The 24,635-nt window shown below is 36.8% G+C and overlaps 1 protein-coding gene across 3 annotated transcripts in view; it reads left to right on the top strand.

Annotated features, from left to right (window-relative positions):
• The window catches only part of FRYL (FRY like transcription coactivator), a 183,589-nt gene that overhangs the window by 97,029 nt on the left and 61,925 nt on the right, over positions 1–24,635 (top strand). For all 3 annotated transcript variants that reach the window (XM_089525215.1, XM_089525212.1, XM_089525213.1), the window contains 19 exons: positions 886–1,123; positions 1,447–1,632; positions 1,715–1,801; positions 3,131–3,399; positions 3,946–4,141; positions 7,817–7,941; positions 8,890–8,947; positions 9,228–9,319; positions 11,161–11,333; positions 13,874–14,034; positions 14,367–14,477; positions 15,111–15,265; positions 15,456–15,555; positions 16,082–16,250; positions 18,457–18,716; positions 19,486–19,626; positions 20,180–20,348; positions 21,576–21,660; positions 23,377–23,489. In XM_089525215.1, coding sequence (XP_089381341.1) covers positions 886–1,123; positions 1,447–1,632; positions 1,715–1,801; positions 3,131–3,399; positions 3,946–4,141; positions 7,817–7,941; positions 8,890–8,947; positions 9,228–9,319; positions 11,161–11,333; positions 13,874–14,034; positions 14,367–14,477; positions 15,111–15,265; positions 15,456–15,555; positions 16,082–16,250; positions 18,457–18,716; positions 19,486–19,626; positions 20,180–20,348; positions 21,576–21,660; positions 23,377–23,489 — 2,888 coding nt within the window. The remainder of the gene's footprint in view (positions 1–885; positions 1,124–1,446; positions 1,633–1,714; positions 1,802–3,130; positions 3,400–3,945; positions 4,142–7,816; positions 7,942–8,889; positions 8,948–9,227; positions 9,320–11,160; positions 11,334–13,873; positions 14,035–14,366; positions 14,478–15,110; positions 15,266–15,455; positions 15,556–16,081; positions 16,251–18,456; positions 18,717–19,485; positions 19,627–20,179; positions 20,349–21,575; positions 21,661–23,376; positions 23,490–24,635) is intronic.

Here is a 24,635-nt window from a genome sequence, read left to right as displayed (position 1 = left end):
ACACCTGTTCTCTAACCTGAACTTTCTAAGCTAAATTTATTTGACTTCTCTTCTCTCTTTCTTCTTCTATCAACACTTTATCAAACTGATTTCTCCTCTTAAAAAAAAAACAAGACCCCTTCCTATTCTTCCCTCTATTTCTGTTTGACTATTAATGGTGTGGGGGTGGCATTGGAGGCTGCTGAGCATTTGGAAAAGAAAAGGAAGGTGTCAGATATTGATGAGCTGGAACATGTCTAGAGGAGGACTACAAAGATGATAAAAGGTGTGGAAACCATCCAGTTATGACTTAGGGAGCTGGTTACCATTATGTTAAAGAAGAGAAGATTAAAAGGTGACATGACAGCCATCTTTGAATATTTGAAGAGATGTCATGGGGAAGAGGGAGCATGCTTGTTTTCTACTGCTTCAGAGACTAGGACATGAAATAATGGACTCAAGTTGCAAGAAAAGAGATTTTACATAAACATTAGGAAGCACATTCTGAGAGCTCTTCAACAGTAGAATGCATTGCCTTATGAGCTAATGGACTCTACTTGGTTGGAGTTCTTTACATAGAGGTTGGAGGGCCATTTCTCAAGAGTCTGTTGTGTATTTCTGCATAACAGGAACTTAGGCTAGATGGCCTTGTGGTTGACTCCTGGGAATGCAGGACTTGGAGGGAAATATGACCCCATAATTCGTTTCTGATCTCTCAACCATGACTTAATAGCACTTTTTTTGCATCAACTCCCAGTAATTGAACTATGGCTATAAACAATTCAGGTTGTGCCAGATCGTTGTTGTTTATGTTTATTTTCTGTCTTCTCCAGATGGAAGCAGGTTTTCATATAAAAGCACTAACACTTTATTTGGATTCTAAACAGCGTCCTATTTTTCTAATAGGCTAACAGTTCATATGGATGAAGAATTGCGTGCACTGGCTTTCAATACTTTGCAAGCATTAATGCTGGATTTTCCAGATTGGCGGGAAGATGTTCTGTCAGGATTTGTTTACTTTATTGTCCGTGAAGTCACTGATGTTCACCCAACTCTTCTCGACAACGCAGTAAAGATGTTAGTGCAGTTAATTAATCAGTGGAAACAAGCAGTCCAAATGCAAAATAAGACTCAAGAAGCTCAGGTATAATTGTGCTTCATGAATTGTTCCTAAATATTGTTCTGTCATAGAGCAGTTAATGCTTCTCACTTGTAAGTGACCAAATGGCATAAGTGTTCATCACTCTACCAAGTGTCACAAAATTTTATGCACGAATCCCATGAGCTGCACAATTCCTACAGCTAATTAAATATTTATATTTCTGTGTTTGGCATTCCTATTCATTACACACTGTTAGGAAAGAGTGAGCACATGTGCTGTTGGTCCCATTCCTAACAGCTAATAAATTCCTACACATAATAGATCCTAATTTATTTTAATAACTCGTGCATTTTTCTCCCTTTCAGCGTGGTGTAGGCAATGGTACTGCTCCTACCCTTCCTCTGGAAAAAAACCCTTATTCAAGTGTATTCCATGTGGTAGAAGGCTTTGCACTCGTCATTCTTTGTAGCACAAGACCCGCTACTAGAAGACTAGCTGTCAGTTGTCTTAAAGAAATAAGGGCCTTGTTCACAGTCCTAGACATTTCCAAGGTAAGCTAATTGTTGCATGTAATTAACTGTCTTATCTTATTGTTCCCAGACTTTATCATGCATTAGATATTTGTAATTTTAGGGTGATGACGAGTTGGCCATAGATGTAATGGACAGATTGAGTTCATCCATTCTGGAAAGTTTCATACATCTCACTGGTGCTGATCAGGTAAGATATTTAAGAAACGTTTTCATATTTGAAGTTTTCTGAACAATAATAGATGCTGAAATAGATGATTTCTTATTGGGCAGCATTAATGTGTTTTGTAAAAGCAATTATATTGAACTGAATGGTGTGGAATACTTTCTGGATCTCAAAATTTACAGGGAGTGTACAGGGAACATGCTTCAGTTAGGCATATGCTTCACTTTAATCTAATTTGGAAAACTCTTGGTTTGTCTCGAACTTGAAAAAATTATTGTTTGACCTTTCAAAAGTTGACGTGTCTCTCTGGTGAATTATTCTAGGACAGCTAGTACTGTTAGCAAAAGTAGAGATGGCTCTGAATGTGTGTATTAGGGTAGAAGGCAAACTATGAAGTGCCTACCCAAAAACATGTAGATGAACCTAACATCAACCCTGTTGATTTAGTCTTTCCTTTCCCTAGCAGTTTTCTGGAACATAGCTTTTCTTTTCATAGAATCATAGAGTTGGAAGAGACCACAAGGGCCATCCAGTCCAATCCCCTGCCATGGAGGAACTCCCTTCTCTTTTAGTTTTCCTGACCACAGGATCACCTCTAGTATTTCCCTCAGTTTACTGAAATCAACCAAGTCTAGAACAGTGGTTCTCAACCTTCCTAATGCAACCTTTAATACAGTTCCTCATGCTGGGGTGTAACCCTCAACCGGTGTCTCGGTTCCTAAGATCATCAGAAATATGTGTTTTCTGAGGTCTTAAGCGACTCCTGTGAAAGGGTCATTCAACCCCCAAAGGGGTTGCGACCCACAGGTTGAGAACCACTGGTCTAGAACATGTGTCTGACTGTGCCTGGATTTTCCACCAGTACAAGGTAGTGGAGATAGCACTACCTAATGCCATATGAAACTCTGAAGAAGTTTTGACATTTGGGGACTAGAACACGTCAATTGGAACCACTGTGAGGAACCTCCTGTTTATTTCAGAAAAGCTCTGAATATCTTAAAAACAGCCTATTTTTATTCAGCATTAAGGCATCATCTAAAGCAAGGATGAACAACTCCATGTATCCAAGTGCCAATTTTGAAAATGCAACAACAACAATAATAATAACAACAACAGCAACAACAACAAAACAAAAAAGCAAAGGGAAAGAAAAAACAAAACAAAAAACAACAAAACACCCAAACTGGATTTCTACAGTTTTAATTTTGGGGGAGGTGGGAGGGTTTAAGGAGGTTGATTTGTGCAAAAGTATCTTAAATAAAAAGAAAAGATTGAGACATCTTGTCTCTAGCTGCAGAGAAAAATTCTAATTTTTGCTGTACTAAACTGATATATTTTTGTTTCTTCACACAGACCATGTTATTATATTGTCCCAGTTCAATAGATTTGCAAACATTAGCTGATTGGAGCTCCTCACCTATTAGCCACCAGTTTGATGTCATCAGTCCATCACATATATGGATATTTGCACATGTAACTCAGGGCCAGGACCCTTGGATTATTAGCCTTTCCAGTTTTATGAAACAGGAACATCTTCCAAAGCATTGCCCTACAGCTGTGAGCTATGCTTGGATGTTTTCTTATACCCGCCTCCAATTGTTGTCTCCACAGGTTGACATAAAGTGAGTGCCCTTCTTAAAATAACTGCTTAAAATTAACCTGTTTTATTTTACTGTATGCATGTGGAAACGTAAGGAGTTCAGTATGTCTTTCAGTTGTTGTACTTTGACTTTGGTTATGAAACAGAATAAAGACAGGATTAATTCTTGGAAATAAATGGAATGATGGAACAAAATTTATTTAGCAGGACTAATACATATTTTCAGTGTTGTTTTTATCCACATGGCTGAGTATAAACTGTACTAAAAAGTACGCGCAGTATCAAGATTTTCATAGAATTTAAGGAAAGAGTAATGGTAGAGGATTATTGTTGTTCCTGTTTTTCCCCTGCAACACTGAAGATTAGAAAGAATATTTAAGGATTTGAATATATTCTAGAAAACTAATCTTATGCTAGAATTTTATTGTTTACATATGCAGATTATACATTGCTCTGAATTGCTCATACTGTCCTGAGTCATGAGGCTATATTAACGAGACACATTCAGTTCTTCATGAAATACCATTTTGAAAAGAAAAAAAACCCTTCCTTTATCTTCTTTTAACAGCAGCCCTATCAATGCCAAGAAAGTAAATACTGCTATAAGCAGCGACTCTTATGTTGGGCTCTGGAGAAACTACTTGATTCTTTGCTGCAGTGCAGCAACTTCTGCATCCTCTTCTGCATCTGCAGGTTCTGTAAGATGTTCCCCTCCTGAGACGCTGGCGTCTACTCCAGATAGTGGCTACAGCATTGATTCAAAAGTATGTTCATTTATTGTTCCTGCATAGTGGTATACTGTTGAGAAATACATAGGTGTTATTTTCTCTCATTCTCTCATTCTCTTTTCATATGCAAAGAAATAACATTAAAAGGTGTGAATTGATATATAAAAACATTTTATAGCTTTGCCTACAAAATCATCTTGATTGATAGCATTTTTCTACCAAAAGCTTTCTTTACCTGAACATCCCTTTTTTTCAAATTTACTTTATTATGTTCTTGGGATTTATTTTTCTTGTTTTCCTTTAATGTCAATAAAGCCAACATTTTACCAGTTAAGCTGCAACAGGCGCTTAAAAGTGAATGAACTGTTCTGTGGATAACCAAAATCATAAATAGGCTGGTCTTTGCAGTTAAAAGACAGATACTACACCTGACCATTATTAAGAATGTCTCACTGTGGTTGGATGTTATATCTAAATTGGCAAGATCTAGTTTCTAGTCAAACACGAGAATCAGAAACCAGGGCTTGAAGCAGGACTACAATCATTTGAGTGAAGTAGGTTTGGTGTGATACTGTGTTCATGAGTCTTGCAAGTAATAATGGTCATGATAGGAATAGGAAAAATTAAAAATCCATATTATAGTAATACCTTTTATTGAGCCAAGCAAAACAGCACAAAAATATATGCAAGTTTTCAACATGTTCATATAACCTCCACCAGGAAGGATCGTCTGAACTTACAGAGGCTTTATCTTCAGATTGAAGAGAGTTTTTTTTAATTATTTTCTCACTCCCATTGAGCTTACTACTCTTAGTATTCTCTTTATTTGTATTTCAGCTTTTCCCAGTTAACTTAAAACACATTACAAAGTAAATTTGATACAATATGGCTATAATTGTTAAAAAGGTTATCCCTAAAAAGTAATTAAACTATCAGTAACATTAAATATATTTAAATATGCATTAAAAATCTTAGAAGACAGCTACAAAACCTTTACAGCACCCTATTCAAAAGTATTTTTTGCTAACAGAATGACTAGAACTGGGCTCTATACCAGTGATTCCCAAAGTGTGTGGTAAGACTGTCACCCAACAGGAAAGGGGTGGTAGCCCAAAAAAGTTTGGGAACCACTGCTCTATAAGAATGAGGTCTTAGAGCCAAGAAGCAGGCACTGAAAAGGACCCTCTCATGTTCCTGCCAGATATGCCAGTGAGGCTGGTGAGGCCAAGAAAAAGGCCTCTTAGGGCTGAATTTTCATCAGATAGCCTGGAACTGAGCTTTATAGAGCATTATAGACATAACCAGAACTTTGCAAAAAAACTTAGGGGATTCTCCAGATGAAATTTAGCTCAACCACCTCATCTGATGAATGACATGTAAGAGTTTGCAGGATTTTTTTTGTGTGTGTTTGTTTGGCCCAATAAAGGTATTTACTAGATTTTTTTTTTAAAATGAACTCCATACGTTATTATGGCTGTTGGTCTTCTGGAAGCCTGAAACAAGAGTGCAGAGCTGATGAAAGATAAAAGCATACAAGCAGTTGTACACCATGGTTTACCTGTCCCTTTGAAAACTGAAACTGTGTCTTGGTGCCCAGTCAGAGAGCTCTGATCATAAGTATCAAATAAATTTCTTTCCAGTGTAATATCCCTTTAAGAAAGTAAAATATTTTATAAATTGTAGTTTATCTGCTGCATTCCCAATGAGCTACCACTTACATTACTAATTTTTGGTTCGCCACATAAGGCTGTTACAAATGTATTTTTAATACAACTGGCAGCACTTTCACTTTCTTACAAAGATTACAGACATATAGAGAAGAAAGTGGAAGAGAAATAGTAATCTTTTTTTTATTTATACTGTACTGACAGGTGTCCCTGATGCTTCACAAAAACAAATAGACATGCCCCAAGAATTTACAGTCCATGGTTTAGACGTGGAGAAGCCAGTGAGGGATAGAATAAACAAGAGAAGGACAGGAAGGGAAAGGATGGAAGGTAAAATGCCTACAAGTTGTATGAAAAATACTTGGAGGCCCATCACATACAGAAATAGATCCAGCCAACAGAAAGATAGTGAAAAGTCTAAGTGGGAATATCAGTTTGCATCCATTGTAAACAATGTTTTGTAAGCACTGAAGTCCACTGTAGGTGGAGCAAGTGTACATGAAGAGTTGTGATGGGCCCCCCTAAAATCTCTTTTTTCTCATGGTCTGTGTGTGTACACTTGCATGCATGGGAGATACCCCCAGAAATGTTAGAGCGAATTTGAGTTTGTTATCTTCCAAAACTCTACCAGCCCTCCCTCTATGCTCAGGGCAGGGTGCTTGTATCTTCACAGCCTGAGTATCCTTTACCAAATGGAGGATGGCTGTGATTATAAATAGTGCATAGAGATTTTGTATTATATCCCATCATGTGGTGTGTGATGCAATGCAATTGTGTGTGTATGCATTTATGCATCTATACACAGACTCAGATGGGAGGGGATCAGGGCTTTATCTATTAGTAAAATGAATCATATGCAGTGCAAATATGGTTGGCCCTTTGGATTAGCAAATTCAATTGTTCCCGGATCATCACACCCCATTTTATTAAATGACAGCGACATGAACATGGACCTGCTGAAGCTTGTGCATTCAGTAATACGGGGTGTGATTTATTTATTTATTTATTTTGCCACCATGGGGGAGTTCCAAAATTGAAACCCACACACACCATGGATCCAAAGAGCCAAACTATTTCTTTTTATAAAGCAGGAGTTCAAATTACAAAGCATGCACTGACAAATTTGCAAGACTTCTCTGATTAATATAGTATATGGAATAGCAAATAGGTACCTTTTTGGTAATTTCTTTAAAACCAACATCAAATTTTGATATTGTATTATAAATGGCATTTTCATAGTCATTGAAACAAAAAAAAGTTGATGCCTTGTTCTTCTCTGATAGTGTTGTAGCTTCAGAAAGATATTAGCTGTATAATCATATTATCACAAAACATAACAAGCCGCATTCTTTTGGATTAAAAGAATTTTCATACATTGGGCACACCAACACTATAAAAATTAATGTAAGAAATTATAAAGAGTAATGAAATACCTGGAATCACACAGTGATTAGATACCTTCTTGGATTCTCCAAAAACTATTAGCAAATGTAAAATTGAAGAACTGTTCTGGAAATGTTCATAGTCCAGTTTGTTTAAGAGTTTTATAATATATCATGATTTGATTAACTTTTTCATTTAAAAGTAACATCAACTAACACAACGTATGACTTATATTTTTGTATAATAAGTTATTTCCAATATTCAAAAGAAAATGTTAAGCTCCCTCCTGGAGATTTTGCTATAAATTCTTAGTACATTAAGAAATAATTGTGCTTCAAACATGTTTATGCAAATAAAAATAGAACTATGCTGAAATTAGATTTATGTAATACAGTGTTAAAATAATGAAAATAACAAACATTGCAAATAATAGGAAGGCACACAAAATGACTTACAAAACCTGGGAAAAGAGTGAGCATGGTTACTTGAGTATTTGCAGTTTCCTTTTAAATGGACATTGAAGCAGCTGTTATCTCCTTTTTCATCCTTCATTAACTTATCTTGACCAGCCATATTTCTTCATAATAATGATATGGAAATCCAGACATCGCATTTAATTCTGATGCTGAGTAGATGCTGATGCTCCTATTTCTGTTCCCAGATAATTGGTGTTCCGTCCCCTTCATCCCTGTTTAAGCACATTGTTCCAATGATGCGCTCTGAGAGCATGGAAATCACAGAATCCCTTGTGCTGGGCCTTGGCAGGACCAGTCCAGGTGCTTTTAGGTAATCATTATATTCTGTACATTTACTTAACAAGAAGAAAAACACAAATGCTCTGTGCATTTTTAAAGCTGCTAGTTCTGTCAAGTGAAGCATAAATAATACTATTATGAAAATGGGAAATCCTGTATGTTCAAGAGTTAAGATTGATTTTGTGCCCATGAGTTTTCTGGCTGCTGAAAGCAGGAATGCTTGGATGATTGAATATTTTGGAATGTTATTCTTTGCATGCTTAGATTGATCATGATTCAGTGAATCACAGGTCAAAACCACACCACACTGTTATAGCATTGTTGTTTCTCTTAACTGCTGTTGCTGCTTCCTCTGGAATTCTGGAGTTTGTAGTTCAGTGAAGCCAAAGAGTTCTCTGGGTAAGAATTCTAAATGCCCATTCCTAAACTGCAGATCCCAAGATTCCTCAGGAGGCAGCCATAGCAGTTAAAGTGGAATAATAATGCTATAACAGTATAGTATTATATAGGCGATAGACTTGTAACAGTTGTATTTCTTGCTGCTTGTTGCTATCCAGAGGTCTTGTTGTCATCTATCCACTAGGAGGCACTCTTCTCTTGATGAAAAAAATTGGCAGGAGGAAGCTAGTACAAAAGGCATCCTACTTCTTCCTTTGACCCAGTCTGTCCCTTGTTTCTTTCATGAATATGTACAGATCAGTATTTGCAGAACAGATCAGTAGCTTTAAAAAGCTCCTCATTGTTATCCCACCATTTTAAAATCCCTATTTTTATGTAGAGATCCATTTTATCTGTTCTAATCAACTATGAAGAAATATTGAGTTTTTTAAAAAAAATCTACTAGTGTTATAATAAATTGATTTAAATAGATTATTAAATCATTGTCAATAGTTCTTGTCCAGTATTTTTGCTTCTAATATTTACAGCTAGAGATATTGATCATACACAATCATCCTACTGATTTGTAATTTTCATCTAGGGAATTAATAGAAGAATTGCATCCTATAATTAAAGAAGCACTTGAAAGAAGGCCAGAGGTAATCATTTTTTTAAAAATTGAGGTTTCTAATTTAATTTAATATAAATTCTTCATAATGAATGGAAAACATTAATGTAGCACTGTGGAACCTGTGGCTCTCTAGATGTAGTTGACATTCAAGTCCCCGGCCAGCAGGGTCAGCTGGCAGAAAAGATGTGAATTGCAATTCTGGAGTTCCTTAATGTATGTGGCTAAAAAAATAATGTACATTAATGACAAACTTGTTATCTGGCCAGTATGAATGTAGTTTCACTGTACTGCTCTATCTTCCCTATTAGAATATGAAACGACGCAGGCGTCGAGATATTTTACGTGTACAACTTGTACGAATATTTGAACTGTTGGCAGATGCTGGTGTCATTAGTCACAGGTAGGCATAAAAGTTCTGAACAGGTTTGTGCAGATGACACCAGATAAATTGCCATGCTGATTTGCTATGGAACCTGGTCGCACTCATGGAACATCCTTTTTTTAGAGAGAATCTTTCTGTGCCATACCATCATGAAATTGTGCTGTGCAAGTGTCAAGAGTCATGTGTGACTCCATAATGTGGAGCGGTAAATTACGGTGCTATCAGGACTAGGTTTGCTTAATATAGATGTTTTTATGAGTTGTCACTAATTGTCTTCTTGAAGGATGAGTAATTTTAGCAATGTTCTTCATTGCTGCAAGAAGGACTTTGGAAACCACCATTTAAAAAACCTATTTGCAATTTGGGACTTGTTCTGCACAAAATTTGCACTGCTGCTTTGCACAGAAGACAGCTTTTTCTGCATAGGAAAAAAGTTTTTTCTGCACAGAAGAAAATATTTATACACAGACATATATTTCTGCACAGACATATACACAGAAATACTATTTTCTGTGCAGTAAAAAAAAAATCTGCATAGAAAATGTTGTTTTCTGTGTAGAATAGCCATGTGAATTTTGCACAGAGTAAATTCTGAACTGTGAAGTCCAGTCCAGGCATCTTCTAAGTAAGGTTTTTAAGACTCAAAAAACAAGCTGTTTGATGATTTTATGAATATTTTCTAATAGTCTTTCCATCTCTATGAGTTGGAAAGTTAAGCAGTGTACAACTGTCACAGTAATCCTGGTGTCATTCAGATCTTTCAAGAACAAGCCTGGTATTATCCAGCAAGGTGAAGAACAGTAGGGCCCATGCAGCCTAGGAGATCTCACCAAAGTTAACATCTTTCCTCTGCAGCTCCCCAAGTGCTCCATGTCCTGTAGCTGCTAGCTCTCTCTCTCTCTCTCTCTCTCTCTCTCTCTCATTTACATACACATACACATGGCAGGGGATACTTTTGGGTGGAGGTTGAAGTACTACCCAAGATCTGTGTTGGACTACAACTGTTTTAGACCTCTCCCCCAATATAATGCCTGGAATTTACATTGGAATGGACTTGTACCACAGCTTGCTACCAAACCTAAGCAACACAACAAATCCAGTAAGCATGCCTAGGGGATGGGGTAGTGACTGATGGTAAAATAGAGCTAATCACGGTCCCTGTGATAGTACCGTTGTCACGTAGGAGCCAATTAAAGTCTGAGCAGTTGACATTTCAATGTGTTTTGTTTTCCTTTTTCATCAGGATGAGAGGGAGAAGAATCAAAGGAATCAGCAGAATTTTTTTATATATTGTGAATATTCTGAAAATGCTGATAACACATTTATGAACTTCCAGAAGAAGGCAGTCATATTTATTAGGAAACATAGAACTGTTTTTCACAGGATTGAAAAGTAATCCTGGAAACAGAAGAGTGAACACTATATCTAGTTTTAGTTGTAGAGGTGTGAATTGCTGTACAATGGACACTAAATTTGTGATTCAGGTACTTGGCAAATCCCTTTCACTAAATGCTGTCTGTTTTTTACCTTTATGGTATGTCCAACTTATGATGGCCTTAAGACAAATTTATCATGGAATTTTATTGGCAAGATTTGTTAAGAGGGGGTTTGCCATTGCCTTCTGTTGAGAACAAGAGAATGTGGCTTGCCCAAGGTCACTCTGTGGGTTTCCATAGCTGAATAAGGAGTCAAACCCTGATCTCCTAATGTCCCAGTCCAACATTTAAACCATTATACCATGCTGCTCTCAAATGCTATTTAGTTCTCATCAAATAGGTTTTGAAATTTCAGAAATACTGCCCATTTCAGAAGACTGTTTCTACCGTGTATATGTTGTAATTTTTCCCCTTTCTTCATAGTGCAAGTGGTGGCCTTGATAACGAAACGCATTCTCTCAACAACACTTTATTGGAGTATGTGGATCTTACCCGGCAACTCCTAGAAGCAGAAAATGAAAAAGACTCTGACACACTGAAAGATATCCGATGCCATTTTAGTGCCTTAGTGGCAAATATCATTCAGAATGTTCCAGGTATTCCCAATAAGATTGGTATTTATTTTATTTTTAATACATCAGGGACAAGAAATAGCTGTATTTTTAAGCAAATTGTGTTTTTGCTTATACCTATAGTTTGGAAACTACTACTAAAAGATGAATCCTACTTGATGCCCCTTGGAATATCCCATATTTTTTGTATTTCAGAATCCACAGTGCATATGCACATATTCATTTCAGTTTAGCATTCTATAGACTCAGCAACTATCAGATAATAAAACGTGGATACAGCTTTTAAAAATCGTGCTCCATAGCGGGACGCGCTTGGATGCATTGTTGTGGATGCACTGCTTTGGTCCTTCCTGGAGGGATGGGTTTAGATTAAAAGGTAGTGTTGAGGCATTCCAGAGTGATAACCTATCTATTTTCCTGGGTATTGTTCATGGCTGTGTCTCAGTTTTCATGAGTTTAATATTTATATGAAATCACTGAGAGAGGTTGTCCAGAGGTTTAGCAGTGGTGTCTGATATGCTGTTGACTTGCAACTATATTTCTCTTTTTCATCTAAATTTGATGGGGATATTCTAAATCATTGTCTCATATCAGTAATAGACTGAGTGAGATTGACTAAATTGAAGTTTAATCCAGGGAAGACAGATGTTTTCTTGGTCATTCAGAACACAGATCAGGAAATAACTATTTAATCTATGATGGATAGGGTTACAGTTCTCTTGAAGAAACAGGTTTGCAGTCTGGTTGTGTTCCTAGATTGAGTCTTGAGCCTCAATTTCCAGGTTTCAGCAGTTGTGAGGAGAGCTTTTGCAGTTAAAGCTGATCTGTATCATCCTGTACACAGGGCCTATGAGGAGTGTTTGGAAAGTGCAGTCAGTTAAGAATGTTCCACTGGTGCTGGTTACATGTAAATTCCATAGTACAATAGGCTCATTGGCAACACTTCCATTTCCAGACACAAAACAGACAAGTACTAGTTATGAGTTGTAAAGTCCTATACAGCTTGGTTCCAAGTTATCTGAAGGCCCAGCTCTCCCTATATGAGCCTGTCTTGATTTTAAGACTTGCTGGAGGGGTCTTTCTCTCCATCCCACCACCTTCAAAGGCTTATTTCATAGAGACACAAGGATAGGGCCTTCTCAGTGGCTGTTCTGTGACTGGAATGCCCTTCCTTGGGAGATCAGGCTAACCCCCTCATTATTCTTTCTCAAAAAATATTTGTTATTTACACATATATTTTGTTCAGTTCATTGACTGAATTGAAATTAAAGAATTGAACTTTGAATGTTTTTATTAATATGGTGCTTTAAGTTGTTTTAATGAATGCTTTAATTTAATGTACATATTAATATGTATAAGTTGCTGTGTTTTACTAAGAAGTTCTTAATATGCTGTTGGCTGTTTTGCATCCCAACACTGGGAGCAAAATGGGATATAAATAAATACATGCGTTCCACACACAAAGGGGTGTGTGTGTGTGTGGGTGTGTGGGTGTGTGTGTATGTGTGTGTGTATAATTCAATCCAGAAATTTAGAGAATTATGCACTAGACTAGAGAGCTCTGCTCAGGCTGTGGCCACACTGCGGAAATAATCCAGTTTGATACCACCTTAAACTGCCATGGCTCCATCCTGTTGAAAGCTGGGGTTTGTAGTTCATTGTGGCACCAGAGCTCTCTGACAAAGAAGACTAAATATCTCACAATACTACAAATCCCAGAATTCCATAGCATTGAGTCATGGCAAGTGATGTCAAACTGCATCATTTCTACAGCGCAAATACAGTCTTATTCATCAGCAGATGTTCTGTAACACTGAGGAGCTAGCAGCTGGACACACTAAATGCTGAACCATAGTGTTTCGTTGCAAAGTTAAGTTGCAGCAAGACTTGGCTCATGCTGTTCCCATTTCTCCAGTGCAGCCTTGAGGAAACATAAGCTTTTACCTATGCTTTTGAATTAAGCCCAAACTGAAAACTCTGTTTAGTCTTAGTTCTTATTTCTTGAAATAAGCAGACTTCATCACTCATGGTTTGTCTAGATTTGGATATTATAATAACCTTTATTTAATCTAAAACAAATTAAAGCATCCATTATCCTTCCAGCCATGCCTGAGATGTAGTGCAAAAGCCCAAGGTTCACTGCAAAATGTTACCATGGATTTAGGTTTACATGTCAGTAAGGGGACAGCCCCAGTTGCCATTAGAACATACTCATTAACTTGAAATTGGAAAGACAATAAATATTTGTTTTTATAATTAATTTGAAGTTGTCTTGGTCTTGGCCTATTTGGTTTTCCTATGTTGTTCTTAGAACATTGATAATTTCAATTAGGGACTGAAATTATGTCAAATTATCACTTGGGTAAGGAATGTTTCTTTATCCAAGGCATATGTAATAAAATCTAGTACTCTGCTTTCATTTGCTTAAAAGTACTCAACACTGATAAGGAGGTTTTATTTTGTAATTTGTAAATTTGTACAGACAAACCTATCATTTGGTTTCTCTTGTCTTCTTCTGATATATGAATTTGATATAAAATAGTCAATCTGTATTTCTCTTGTAGTGCACCAGAGAAGAAGTGTCTTTCCACAGCAGAGCCTCCGCCACAGCCTCTTTATGTTGTTCAGTCACTGGGCTGGTCCTTTCAGTATCATGTTTACTCCTCTAGACAGATACAGTGATAGAAACATGCAAATAAATAGACATCAGTACTGTGCATTAAAGGTAAAAATATTTATCCGAACTTTTGAAACATGTTTTGGAAATTTCAGCTTGTGGTATATGCATGACTGACCTGAAACTGTAATACTGCCATATTTGTACCAGGTATAGGGAAGATGATAAGGCACCAATTGCAAAGTGACAAAAATCCAGTCTTGTTCCAGATAACCTTTTGCGTAACCTTCATCACCTACACAGAAAAAAAATATTAACTTGTTTTTGCCTGGGGAGTGAGACCTTAAATCTTTACAGCAAACACATGTTATAGTACTTGAATTTAAATCAGTAAGTAACAACTAAATTTGTCTGACCTTTTTCTCTCTCCAATTTTAAAGGCTATGTCTGCTGTACTTTGTTGTGGTCCTGTTGCAGATAACGTAGGACTCTCATCAGATGGCTATCTATACAAATGGCTGGATAATATTTTGGATTCACAGGATAAGAAAGTAATGTATATAGTGTCAATAATTTATAAACTATATTTTGCTTTTTTAGTCAAGTAACCTGTGACTTAAATTTAGAAGCACTAAAATAAGTAGCTGCTCCTAACCTCCACTGAAATTAACAAAGAGAACTCTAAATATTGTTTGGTGTGTTCCATCATTTTAAATCTGAATCATTGTTAAGAGGATAGAAAATATAATGAATGGGTTCAGTTAAACTGAGGTGGGAAATACTAGCCTTCTAGATATTAATGGATTGCAGCTCCCATCAACTCTGTAGCCAGTGGTGAGGGAGTTGCATTAGCTCCCCACCCCAGTTAGAATATATTACTCTGAAGGGTAACATAATAAAACTAAAGATTACTCTAAACTGTAATTTATTAGCAGTTGTTAATATTTTAATAATAATTACTGAAGGCTTTAATTTAATTATGTGTTTCTTTATTTAAAAACAAATTGCTATATGTATAGATAAATTTCCTTTCTTTGTTTTCCCTGTTATTAAAGCATTTGCATTTTGTTAATAATGAAAGTAAATCTTTTCAAGAGTGTTTAATTTTAAAATGTTGTATTGTAGATGTATACCAGAATGTTGTATTGGAGATGTATACCAGATTTTACACTCTTTTTAATTAGGTTCATCAGCTTGGCTGTGAGGCAGTGATGCTGCTGTTGGAGCTTAATCCTGACCAGAGTAACCTCATGTATTGGGCTGTAGATCGCTGTTATACAGGCTCTAAGCGAGTAGCAGCTGGATGTTTTAAAGCCATAGCCAGTGTATTCCAAAACAGGTAATAGAAAAAGTTATTTGCAATAAATTATGGGTGAAATCCTGTACATTCTTACTTGAGAATAAGAGCCATTGATGTTCAGGCTTATTTCTAAGTAGATATGCATAGAGCTGCACTTTAATTTCCCATTCTAACACGGCATTTGTTAATTCTTGAACATCTGAAAGTTTATCTTTTGTTTTCTTCACAGAGATTACCAGTGTGATACAGTTACCCTTCTTAATCTTATATTATTTAAAGCAGCTGACTCCTCTAGGTCAATATATGAAGTTGCTATGCAGCTGTTACAGGTTTGTATGAAATGCTTTTGTTTTGTTTCTTAAAGTAAAACTAGGAGATGGTTGGGTGGATATTAATAATTAACAAGTTCTTATATCACTCCAGTTTATTTCACTGAAGTTTCTACAGATCAGTTATGTGACGATTGTTCAGTGGGATAGTGACACACACCCATAAATGGTGGAAACTGTTTAGTGTTTCTGACTGGCACAGACATAATATGTCTCCTGGAGCCCCAAATCCTCAGTTTTATTTTCTTTCCCAATTTCATCCTTTTCAGTTTGTACTATCCAGGAGCTCAAATCTAGAAGTCTTTACATTGGTTTAATTGATCTACTCTGTTTGCAGTTGACAGTTGGATTTAGGACAAAGTTTGCAAAATTTTCACTATTTCAATAAAAAGTGACAATGTTTAATATGCCTATATTTTGTTCTATGAACCAATTACTTATAGGTTTATTGTTTAAATTAATATTCTAAAATGTATGATGTGAGACATTTCTTGTATGAAAATTGTTTTATATTTTATACTTCTAGATTTTAGAGCCGAAGATGTTTCGCTATGCTCACAAACTGGAGGTTCAGAGAACTGATGGAATATTGGGCCAGCCTTCTCCTTTGCCACATTTGTATTCTGTGTCCTATTATCAACTTTCTGAAGAATTAGCAAGGACCTACCCTGAACTAACTCTTGCAATATTTTCAGGTATATTAAGGAATTTGATTATTCCAGGACAGTAAAACTATCTAAAGACTCTTCAGTGTACTTTCAATCTGTCTTTAGTTGCTTTTCATTCACAATAGTTTGTGTCAATTAGTTGTAGAGTTAGGGTCTAATTGTACCTAATAGTAATGTGGTTAGATTTTGTTCTTATGAACAAAAAATTGCTTGCTAAAACATGACAGGAAAACAAACTTGCCTTTTCATTCATCCTTTTCGGCAACCCACAGTTAAACCAGGAAATCCTTCATTGACCATATGTGAGAGGGCCTTATATTGGCGCTTCTGTTCCACCATATCTAGAACCCACTGCTAGATTATCCCAAGGGAAATAAGGTGACTCCAAAATATATAGGTATGTGTTCCCCCATGTCTGTGTATGGTTTCAGGCAGTGAATCAACACATAAAAGGACAGTTTTTATTTAAAGGCTTGTTTTTAATCACATAATAATGCAATGCTAGCTCTCCCCTGTAGTTCCCAAAACTTTCCCTGAGCTCTCTCTGCTACCACCCTCCTCTCAGTTAGGCAAAATCCTGACTGTTTATTAATTGATAAACTGTTTTTCTTTCTTCTCTCCCTTTATAACATTCGGTTAGGTCTTATTGATCAGATACTTAACAACATTCCATTAGATTATATTGGTTGAACCCAGAAGAAGGTGGATTCCTGAATGGTTACACAGGTCCCATACAGACAGGCCAAAATAAAGCTGCTTTGTGTTACTTTGGAGGTATGCTGTTTAAATGATGCATGCGTACTAAGAGTCTGGAAGCTGCACCACAGCTGCGCTCCAGTCCTTAGGACTGGAGCGTAGCTTTGACATAGCTTCTGGACTCATAATACGCATGCATCATTTAAACCAGGGGTAGGCAACCTGCGGCCTGCGGGCCGGATGCAGCCCGGCAAGGCCTTGAGACCGGCCCCAGCCCGGTTCTGCCGCCGATTGCCGCCGGAGCCTTTGGCCTCTCGCGTGAGGGTGTGGGGCCTTTGGCCTATCAGGAGGAGGCGGGCAAGGGGGCACAAGCAGTGGGCAAGGGGGGCAAGCGGTGGGCAAGGGGGGCAATTGTCTATAGAAGCCCCAGAAACATGCATTTATATTAACATTTTTTAAAAAATCAGCAACTTTTTTCGCGTGTCCTCCATTTGAAAATTTTGTCCTACATTTGTCCCGATTTATTTATTTATTGAAAAAATGTTTAATTATTTATTTTTTGGCTTCGGCCCCCCAGTTGTCTGAAGGACAACAACCCGGCCCCCGGCTCAAAAAGGTTGCCTACCCGTGATTTAAACAGCATACCTCCAAAGTAACACAAAGCAGCTTTATTTTGGCCTGTCTGTATGGGGCCTTAAGCCAGTTCAAACAATGTGATTGGTAGTGTGATGGTATTTGACAAAACGCAGGAAGAGAATGCTAAAAATAAGGAAGCAACACTAGCAGTTAAAACCAAGTTATGCCATAAATAGGAAGATAGAATGAGTCCAATGGACTCTTAATTCAGTTATAAACCAAGAAGAGTCTTTAGGAACCTCATGAAGGCCTGTAATGAGGGAGCCTTGCTAACATAAATTCTAATAGAGTTCAAAAAGCAGGAAACTGGTAATGAAACAGCCCTACCCATTGTACTTGCCAACCTAATTTCTTTTACAGATTTGCACATGTATGGGACTTTTACCTCTGGACTCAAATGTACTGTTAGGTTGGTAAGGATGCTTTGATTTAGTTAGCTATTAATATAATGATTGGGGTACTACCATTTGTTTAGTTAATGTACTCACTTTGAAGTCACCCTTTATGAAAGCGAGTACATTAATTAAACAAATGGTAGTATCTCAATTATGATATTGATAGCTAACTAAGTCAAAGCATCCTTACCTTTGAGTCCAGTGGCAAAAGTCTTATGCATATGCCCATCTGTAAGAGAAATTAGGCTGGCATGTTTTGTAGAGTCTTGTTATGAAGGTCCATCAGTAGCTTCATTTTTACATTTTTGCTGCGGCTTATTTCCAAGGTCTGCCCAAGAGAAGTAGAGGAAGATTTTATGTTGAGGATTTAAAAAAAAAATGGTGTTGTAGACAGACTAAAATATCAGCAGCTGTTCTATGCAGTCCTTAACGTTTTTATATGTCTAAATATCTAAACAGAAGAAAGCCACCCCCCACCTTTTTCTAATAAACCTTTTTGAATACAGAAGTAAGCCAGAGAATTCAAGTGGCGCACCCCTCTGGAAGACAGGTGATGCTACATTATTTGCTTCCATGGATGAATAATATTGAACTAGTGGATTTGAAACCTTTACCCACAATTCGACGGCAAGATGAAGATGAAGAAGATTCATTGAAGGACAGAGAGCTGATGGTGAACAGCAGGCGCTGGTTAAGAGGCGAAGGGTGGGGATCACCACAAGCTACTGCTTTGGTGTTAAACAACCTAATGTACATGACGGCAAAGGTAAACTAAACCAACATATTATCTCATCAGTTGATTAATGAAGCGGTATTATTATGTGTAGAAATGCTAATAATTAATACTAAAATTTATTTCCGACGTTTAATCATGCTGATATATTTCATTTTTTGAAGCAACCACGTTATCGAAATTGTTTAGGAGTTACAGTAAGTTTTAGTCTACCTGTAGAAAGAAACTGTTATGGTCCAACAGTACTACTAATTTGCATGAAGAGCTATCTCAGTAGTCTCCAAAATAGGAGCAAATTACCCAATAGGGGCAAAGGACCCAATCATGGGCCTCAATCCAAACTGAGGTGCAGGTGCTTTTACACTATTACAGCAAGCTGTCACAAAAAGGATCTACATCTCAGTTTGAGTTGAGGCCTGAAATCATATAGAGCAAATATTGGATCTATTGCAAAAACTGTGAAGTTTTTTTAAAATTGTGCCCTCCTTTTCCCATCTGTTTATGTGCTTATATATTAGTTAGATAGTAAAAGGCAAAAGGTGTATAGCAGGAAACTCTTAAATTCCTCTCATTCATATAGTCTGGTACTAGATTCCACTAGTTCTACTTACAAAGTAGAACAGTACCACTGAATAATGTGTATGCGCATATGATTCAATTAAGTTTCTGTTGGACAGTGTTGAATTTAACTATCAGGCACCCCATGGTTTTATTTACATGGTTCTGAAACATTAATAGTAATTATTTTGCCCTGTGCATACCTTTCTTGAACATGGAGTAATATCTAAACATTGTTTTCTAGTATGGTGATGAAGTAGCATGGTCAGAGATTGAGAATGTTTGGATTACTCTAGCAGACAGTTGGCCAAAGAATTTGAAAATAATCTTGCATTTTTTGATCGGCATTTGTGGAGTGAATAGTGAACCCAGCCTGTTGCCTTATGTAAGTGAGACAAAGCTCTTTGTTACCTGTTTCATATAGATATTGTTTTGGGTTTAAGTTGCAAAGTGGTCAGTGTTTTAGTCCTTACATAATAAATTTGCTTTGAGAAGATACAGCCCATTCTTTTAAACTTCATTCCAAAATTTGCCATTGATTTAATCTTCCATTAATGATTTCAGTTCAAAATTCCATATTATAAAACATTTCAAAAATTGAAGTAATATGTGTGTACAACATGCTATTATTGGTCATACTGTACTGATATTCACTGTCGTGTAAAGAATCTCAATTAATTACATTATAAACCCAAGTTGTTCTTTAGTTTACATTTCTTGTTCTCTATAAAACACATTCTTTAATTTCAGAAAAAAGTGAAACCTATTCAGTTACAATAAATTGGCTTAAGAGCTGAGGAATTATTTTGTAATGTGTCTAGTTATAAAAGCTTTAGATATCAGTGAAAATGAAGTTTTAAAAAAAATAAGCAGAAGGAATTTTGTGGACTGTACTTGGTTTTTCCTTTAGTGATTTCTCATTAATGTTTGAATGGCAGGTAAAGAAGGTAATTGTTTACTTGGGTAGAGATAAAACCATGCAACTTTTGGAAGAGCTGGTGAGTGAGCTACAGCTTACTGACCCTGTCAGTTCTGGAATCACTCATATGGATAACCCACCATATTACCGCATCACTTCCAGTTTTAAAATCCCTTCTGTTACCTCAGGTAGGATTATTAAATTAATCAATCTTTTCCTTTATGTATGGATATATATGCTTCATTGTTGATAAATTTACAACATCTTTTATATTAATAATTATGAAAAAATATGATTTGAATTATGGATATAAAGGGTTTTTATATTTAAAATTGGAAGTTTTGATGACATGTATAATTGAGCTGGTGCTATCTCACTCCCCACGCTTCAAAGGAATAGGAAGCGAGAAGGCTAGCTCTAGATGCAGAGGTATTTTCCACAAATGTTTGAAGACTTGACAGAAGATTAATGAAATAAGAGCAGTTAAGCAGTGCTCCCCTCCCCACCCCCCCACCCCCAGCATTGAATAGTTAAAATATTTATGTTTTTCTGTTTTGGTACATAGAACTAATCAAACTTACTTAAGGGTTTGTGCATGCCTGGTGCTTTTTTTCTTGAAACAGCTGTCATATCCAGAGCTTGAAAAAAATGATTGGAAATTAATTTGTTAATTCATTAACATTTTAAATAGAAGCTGTTATTTTGCCATTTTTAGTAAAATTGAGTAATTTAAATTTAAAAAATAATAATGTATCGCTAATATAATATTAACATCTAATGAAATGATTGAAAATTAAGTTTGTAATACAGTGCGCCCATGTCATACGCGGGCGCGCTTTTCAGCATATGCTGAAAACCACGCGGGGAGAAGGGGGGGCGCACCCCATAGGGACAAATGGGGTGCGCGCCACTGCGTGCATGAGCCCCATTCATTTAAATGGGGCTTGAGCATAGGCAGTATTTGCTTTATGCGGGGGAGTCTGGTACGGATCCCCCACGTAAAGTAAGGGTGCACTGTATTCATTTTAGAAAACCAGTTAAAGTTAACAAATTAATTTCAAAATTAATGCCTCTGTTATCAAATAAGCTTTAAGTCTAATGTTTCCCAACCCTGGCCATCTCACAGAGTGTTGTGAAATTTCACTTCAGCTTCAAAAAGTTGCAGTGTGACATGGAGGAATGGTCTCCAGAAGCACCAAAGCTTGTTTGGATGTGCAAGAACTAATTGCATGATGCCCTGCATCTTGATGCTGTGATTTTCTTTTAAGCATTTCATAGCTTTCTAATTGTACAAGACTTGACAAGTAAAAGTCCATATGCCTATCAAAATGATAAGTAATGTTCAGAAATCCACTTGCATTTTGCAAGTTTTTTATATAAAACATGCTAAATAACTTGTTATTTCACATTTTTAGGTACTACTTCAAGTAGCAATACAATGGTGGCACCCACGGATGGTAATCTTGACAACAAGAATACAAAGGATAGCACTGATGAAAAGTAAGTAGTAATTCTTTGAAATAACAGTATTGAAATTTTAAATACAAATTACTTATTTTATTAGAGGAAAATTAGATGACTTTAGTAAAGAATATTCAAGCAGCTAATTAAAACTTGGCCAGTTTGTTTTGCAAATACTACTTGCTTTTCAGCCATATCATCTCTTAAAATGACTTATAAAAAACAGAATATGCTGTTATGCTAATTAATATTAATTAAATTCATCTTCGAAAGCTCAAGTGGAATGAATGCTTTCTAAGTTGTCAAATAAGCACTTATTTTCTGATGCCTGGAGGATGTTAGAACCTTTGGGTTAGCAGCACTGTTTAAATTTTATAAACACAGGTGAATTTACATTACATTATAGGCAAGATTTCTATTTCACAGGAATGGTACAATAGACCATAACTCCACAACTAATGAAAAAAAAAATTCCTGAACAGTATTCATAGTTGATTTTAAAAATCCATGAAATGAGAATGAGCTATTTTTGGACTCAAGATTTTATGTGTAGTAATTATTTCCTGTTCCCTTGCCGATTTTCCAGAATTTTAGAATGCCCAAAGGTGATTACCTCAAAAATGATCTGTCTTTTGCTATCAGCAATTTCGTTTTTTAAAAAAATCTGTAGGCTTTGCTACATAGTTGATGGTAATTTTGCTTGCCTGGTAAAGTTGTGTAAATCCTGCAACTTACCCCATGCATCTGAGGCCCAGCTTCTTTATTTCTCAGGAGTTTATCACATGGTTTAATAATTCATTTTACCTCTATCTGGCTTAAGTCTTAATTCGGGCTGCATCCTGATCTTATCAGAAGGTTTTTGCCACCAAATCTGCTGCCCAAATATATCCCAGGTGCATCCCCGTTCCCAGGAGCGGTCCTCGCGGCTCTTTTTGTATCTGGGAGTTTTCTGGCGTAAGAAAATGGACGCCCGAGCACTCCTGGAAGTGGGGATGTACCTGGGATGTATTTGGGCAGCAGATTTGGTGGCAAAAACCTTCTGATAAGATCAGGATGCAGCCCGAATTAAGACTTAAGTTGGATAAGAGGTAAAACAGATTATGATAAGCTTCTCAATTAGTCTCAAAGGTGCTACCTGTAAAGCTACTCTCTGAGCACTCCATAACATCTTTACTCTGCAGCTCCTTTTACTCTTTATCTTTTTTTAAAAGTTTTAGTTACTCTTTTACTATACTCACACATTTCTCCGCTGTTTCTTGAGGGGAAAAACACTGTTTTTTCATTTGCTTCTTTCTTTTCTAGAATCCCCCCCTTCCAAGCTGTCTCCCTCCTTCTCCTTGAAAGACAACTTTTGTCTCGATTCACTGGCTGATGGATGCTGATTTTTTAATACATTTTTAAATGGGATTATTTTTAATGTTGGACAGGGAAATTGACAGGCATTGGTCAGAGAAATAGATATATTTTTATGGCAACCCTGTGTAGAGGAAGGACAATAAAGTGCTTCCTGTCTCAAATGGGCCTTTACCATTTTCTTCTGTCTTGTACTCTTTTGTGTATTCTTCCATTCTAACACTGTCTACAATTCTGGCTCCTGGTTTCCTCATTCTAGACACTGGTTATAAGGGAAATGAAAAAGAAGGTTCTTAAAAGCACTTATGTAGAGGGATAATGGAAATAAGATTGCATTAATGAGGTATTATCTTAGATAATTGTGTACAGTATATAAAACCACCACTTTTACTGTTCCTTTAGCTATGTACATCTAGATATCTACAGTGGACTGAATAGTAATCTAAACCGCCAGCACCACAGGCTAGAATCTCGCTATAGCAGCAGTTCTGGAGGATCGTATGAAGAGGAGAAAAGTATGTTCTTATATTTGTCTTACTAATGCCATTTTAATAGCTAGTAGCACACATAAGCAATGTGAGGTGGATTGTGTGCAAAAATAGTATTTAGCAGTGTGGAGGGAGACCTGATATTTATGTAGTATGAGGTAGGCAGCATGCAGTTGGGCAGGCACCTCAATATTCATAACACACTTAGCCTGACATCCTGTTAGTTAGTCCCAACTAAAGTAGACCTATTTGATCAATTGTTGACTGGTGAGTCACATATAGGTAAATCTAACTGACGAGTAAATCCCATGAGTCTACTGTAGTCAGGACTAACAACAGAATTTAGGTCATACTATGCCATAAGCACCTCTTCTTCTTCCTACTCTTTGAGCCTCACACAATGTATTTTTGCCTCTACTCAGAGACCCTACCGGAATGTTCTAAAACTGGGTAGTTTGGCAGGTACCCTGCCCCCTCCCACCTGCCACTCATGCCCTAGCCTGCCAAGCTACTATTCCTTCAGTCTCTCTCTCTCTCTACCAAACAAGTAACTTCAAGCAGTGTGTTCTGGTATTGTGTAACTTCTCTTCCTCTCGTTTAGTTTTATTTTTTTTCCTTACCCTACTATCTTCTGATTTCTTGTAGTTACCCATTTTAATTCAGTCTTCTGCTATTAAAAGAAATTTCGCTTTACTTTAGGGCTTTCTTCTTTCTTTCCTCATCTTTTATGGTCTTTACCTCTTTTTTCAAGCTTTGTGTCTTTTTTAAGTGCAAAGGCTCCCTTTTTGATGCTCATACTGAATGCCTTTTTGTTTGAATGAGGGGCAGATTATACAGCAGTGATCCATCTGTCATAGCTTCATTGCCCAGACTTTGAAAAATCAAGCTTTCAAGCTTAAATCATATTGCTGAGTGTAATTCCTTCAAGTTGCTAATCAAGCCGTGCCAAGCAAGCCCCTTTTCTCCACCTCAACAATGACTACTATACTGCTTAAGGAGTCAAAGATAACTTCAGTACTGATGACGTTGAGACTGACTCCACCATCTTTAGTACGAACAAAAACTACAGTGTCACTTCCAACTTTGGCTGCTTCTTTTCTGCCAGCAGCTACTCCACAGACTACTATTATCTCAGTAGTGGATGATTGTGTACCAACAGTGAAACTCATCACT

The sequence above is a fragment of the Sceloporus occidentalis genome, unplaced genomic scaffold (genome assembly GCF_023333645.1).
Source record: "Sceloporus occidentalis isolate IW3139 unplaced genomic scaffold, rSceOcc1.0.p SCAF_5, whole genome shotgun sequence".
Taxonomy (NCBI): domain Eukaryota; kingdom Metazoa; phylum Chordata; class Lepidosauria; order Squamata; family Phrynosomatidae; genus Sceloporus; species Sceloporus occidentalis.
The sequence above is the reverse complement of the archived record's forward strand: the minus strand, read 5'-3'. Positions and strand labels throughout refer to the sequence as shown.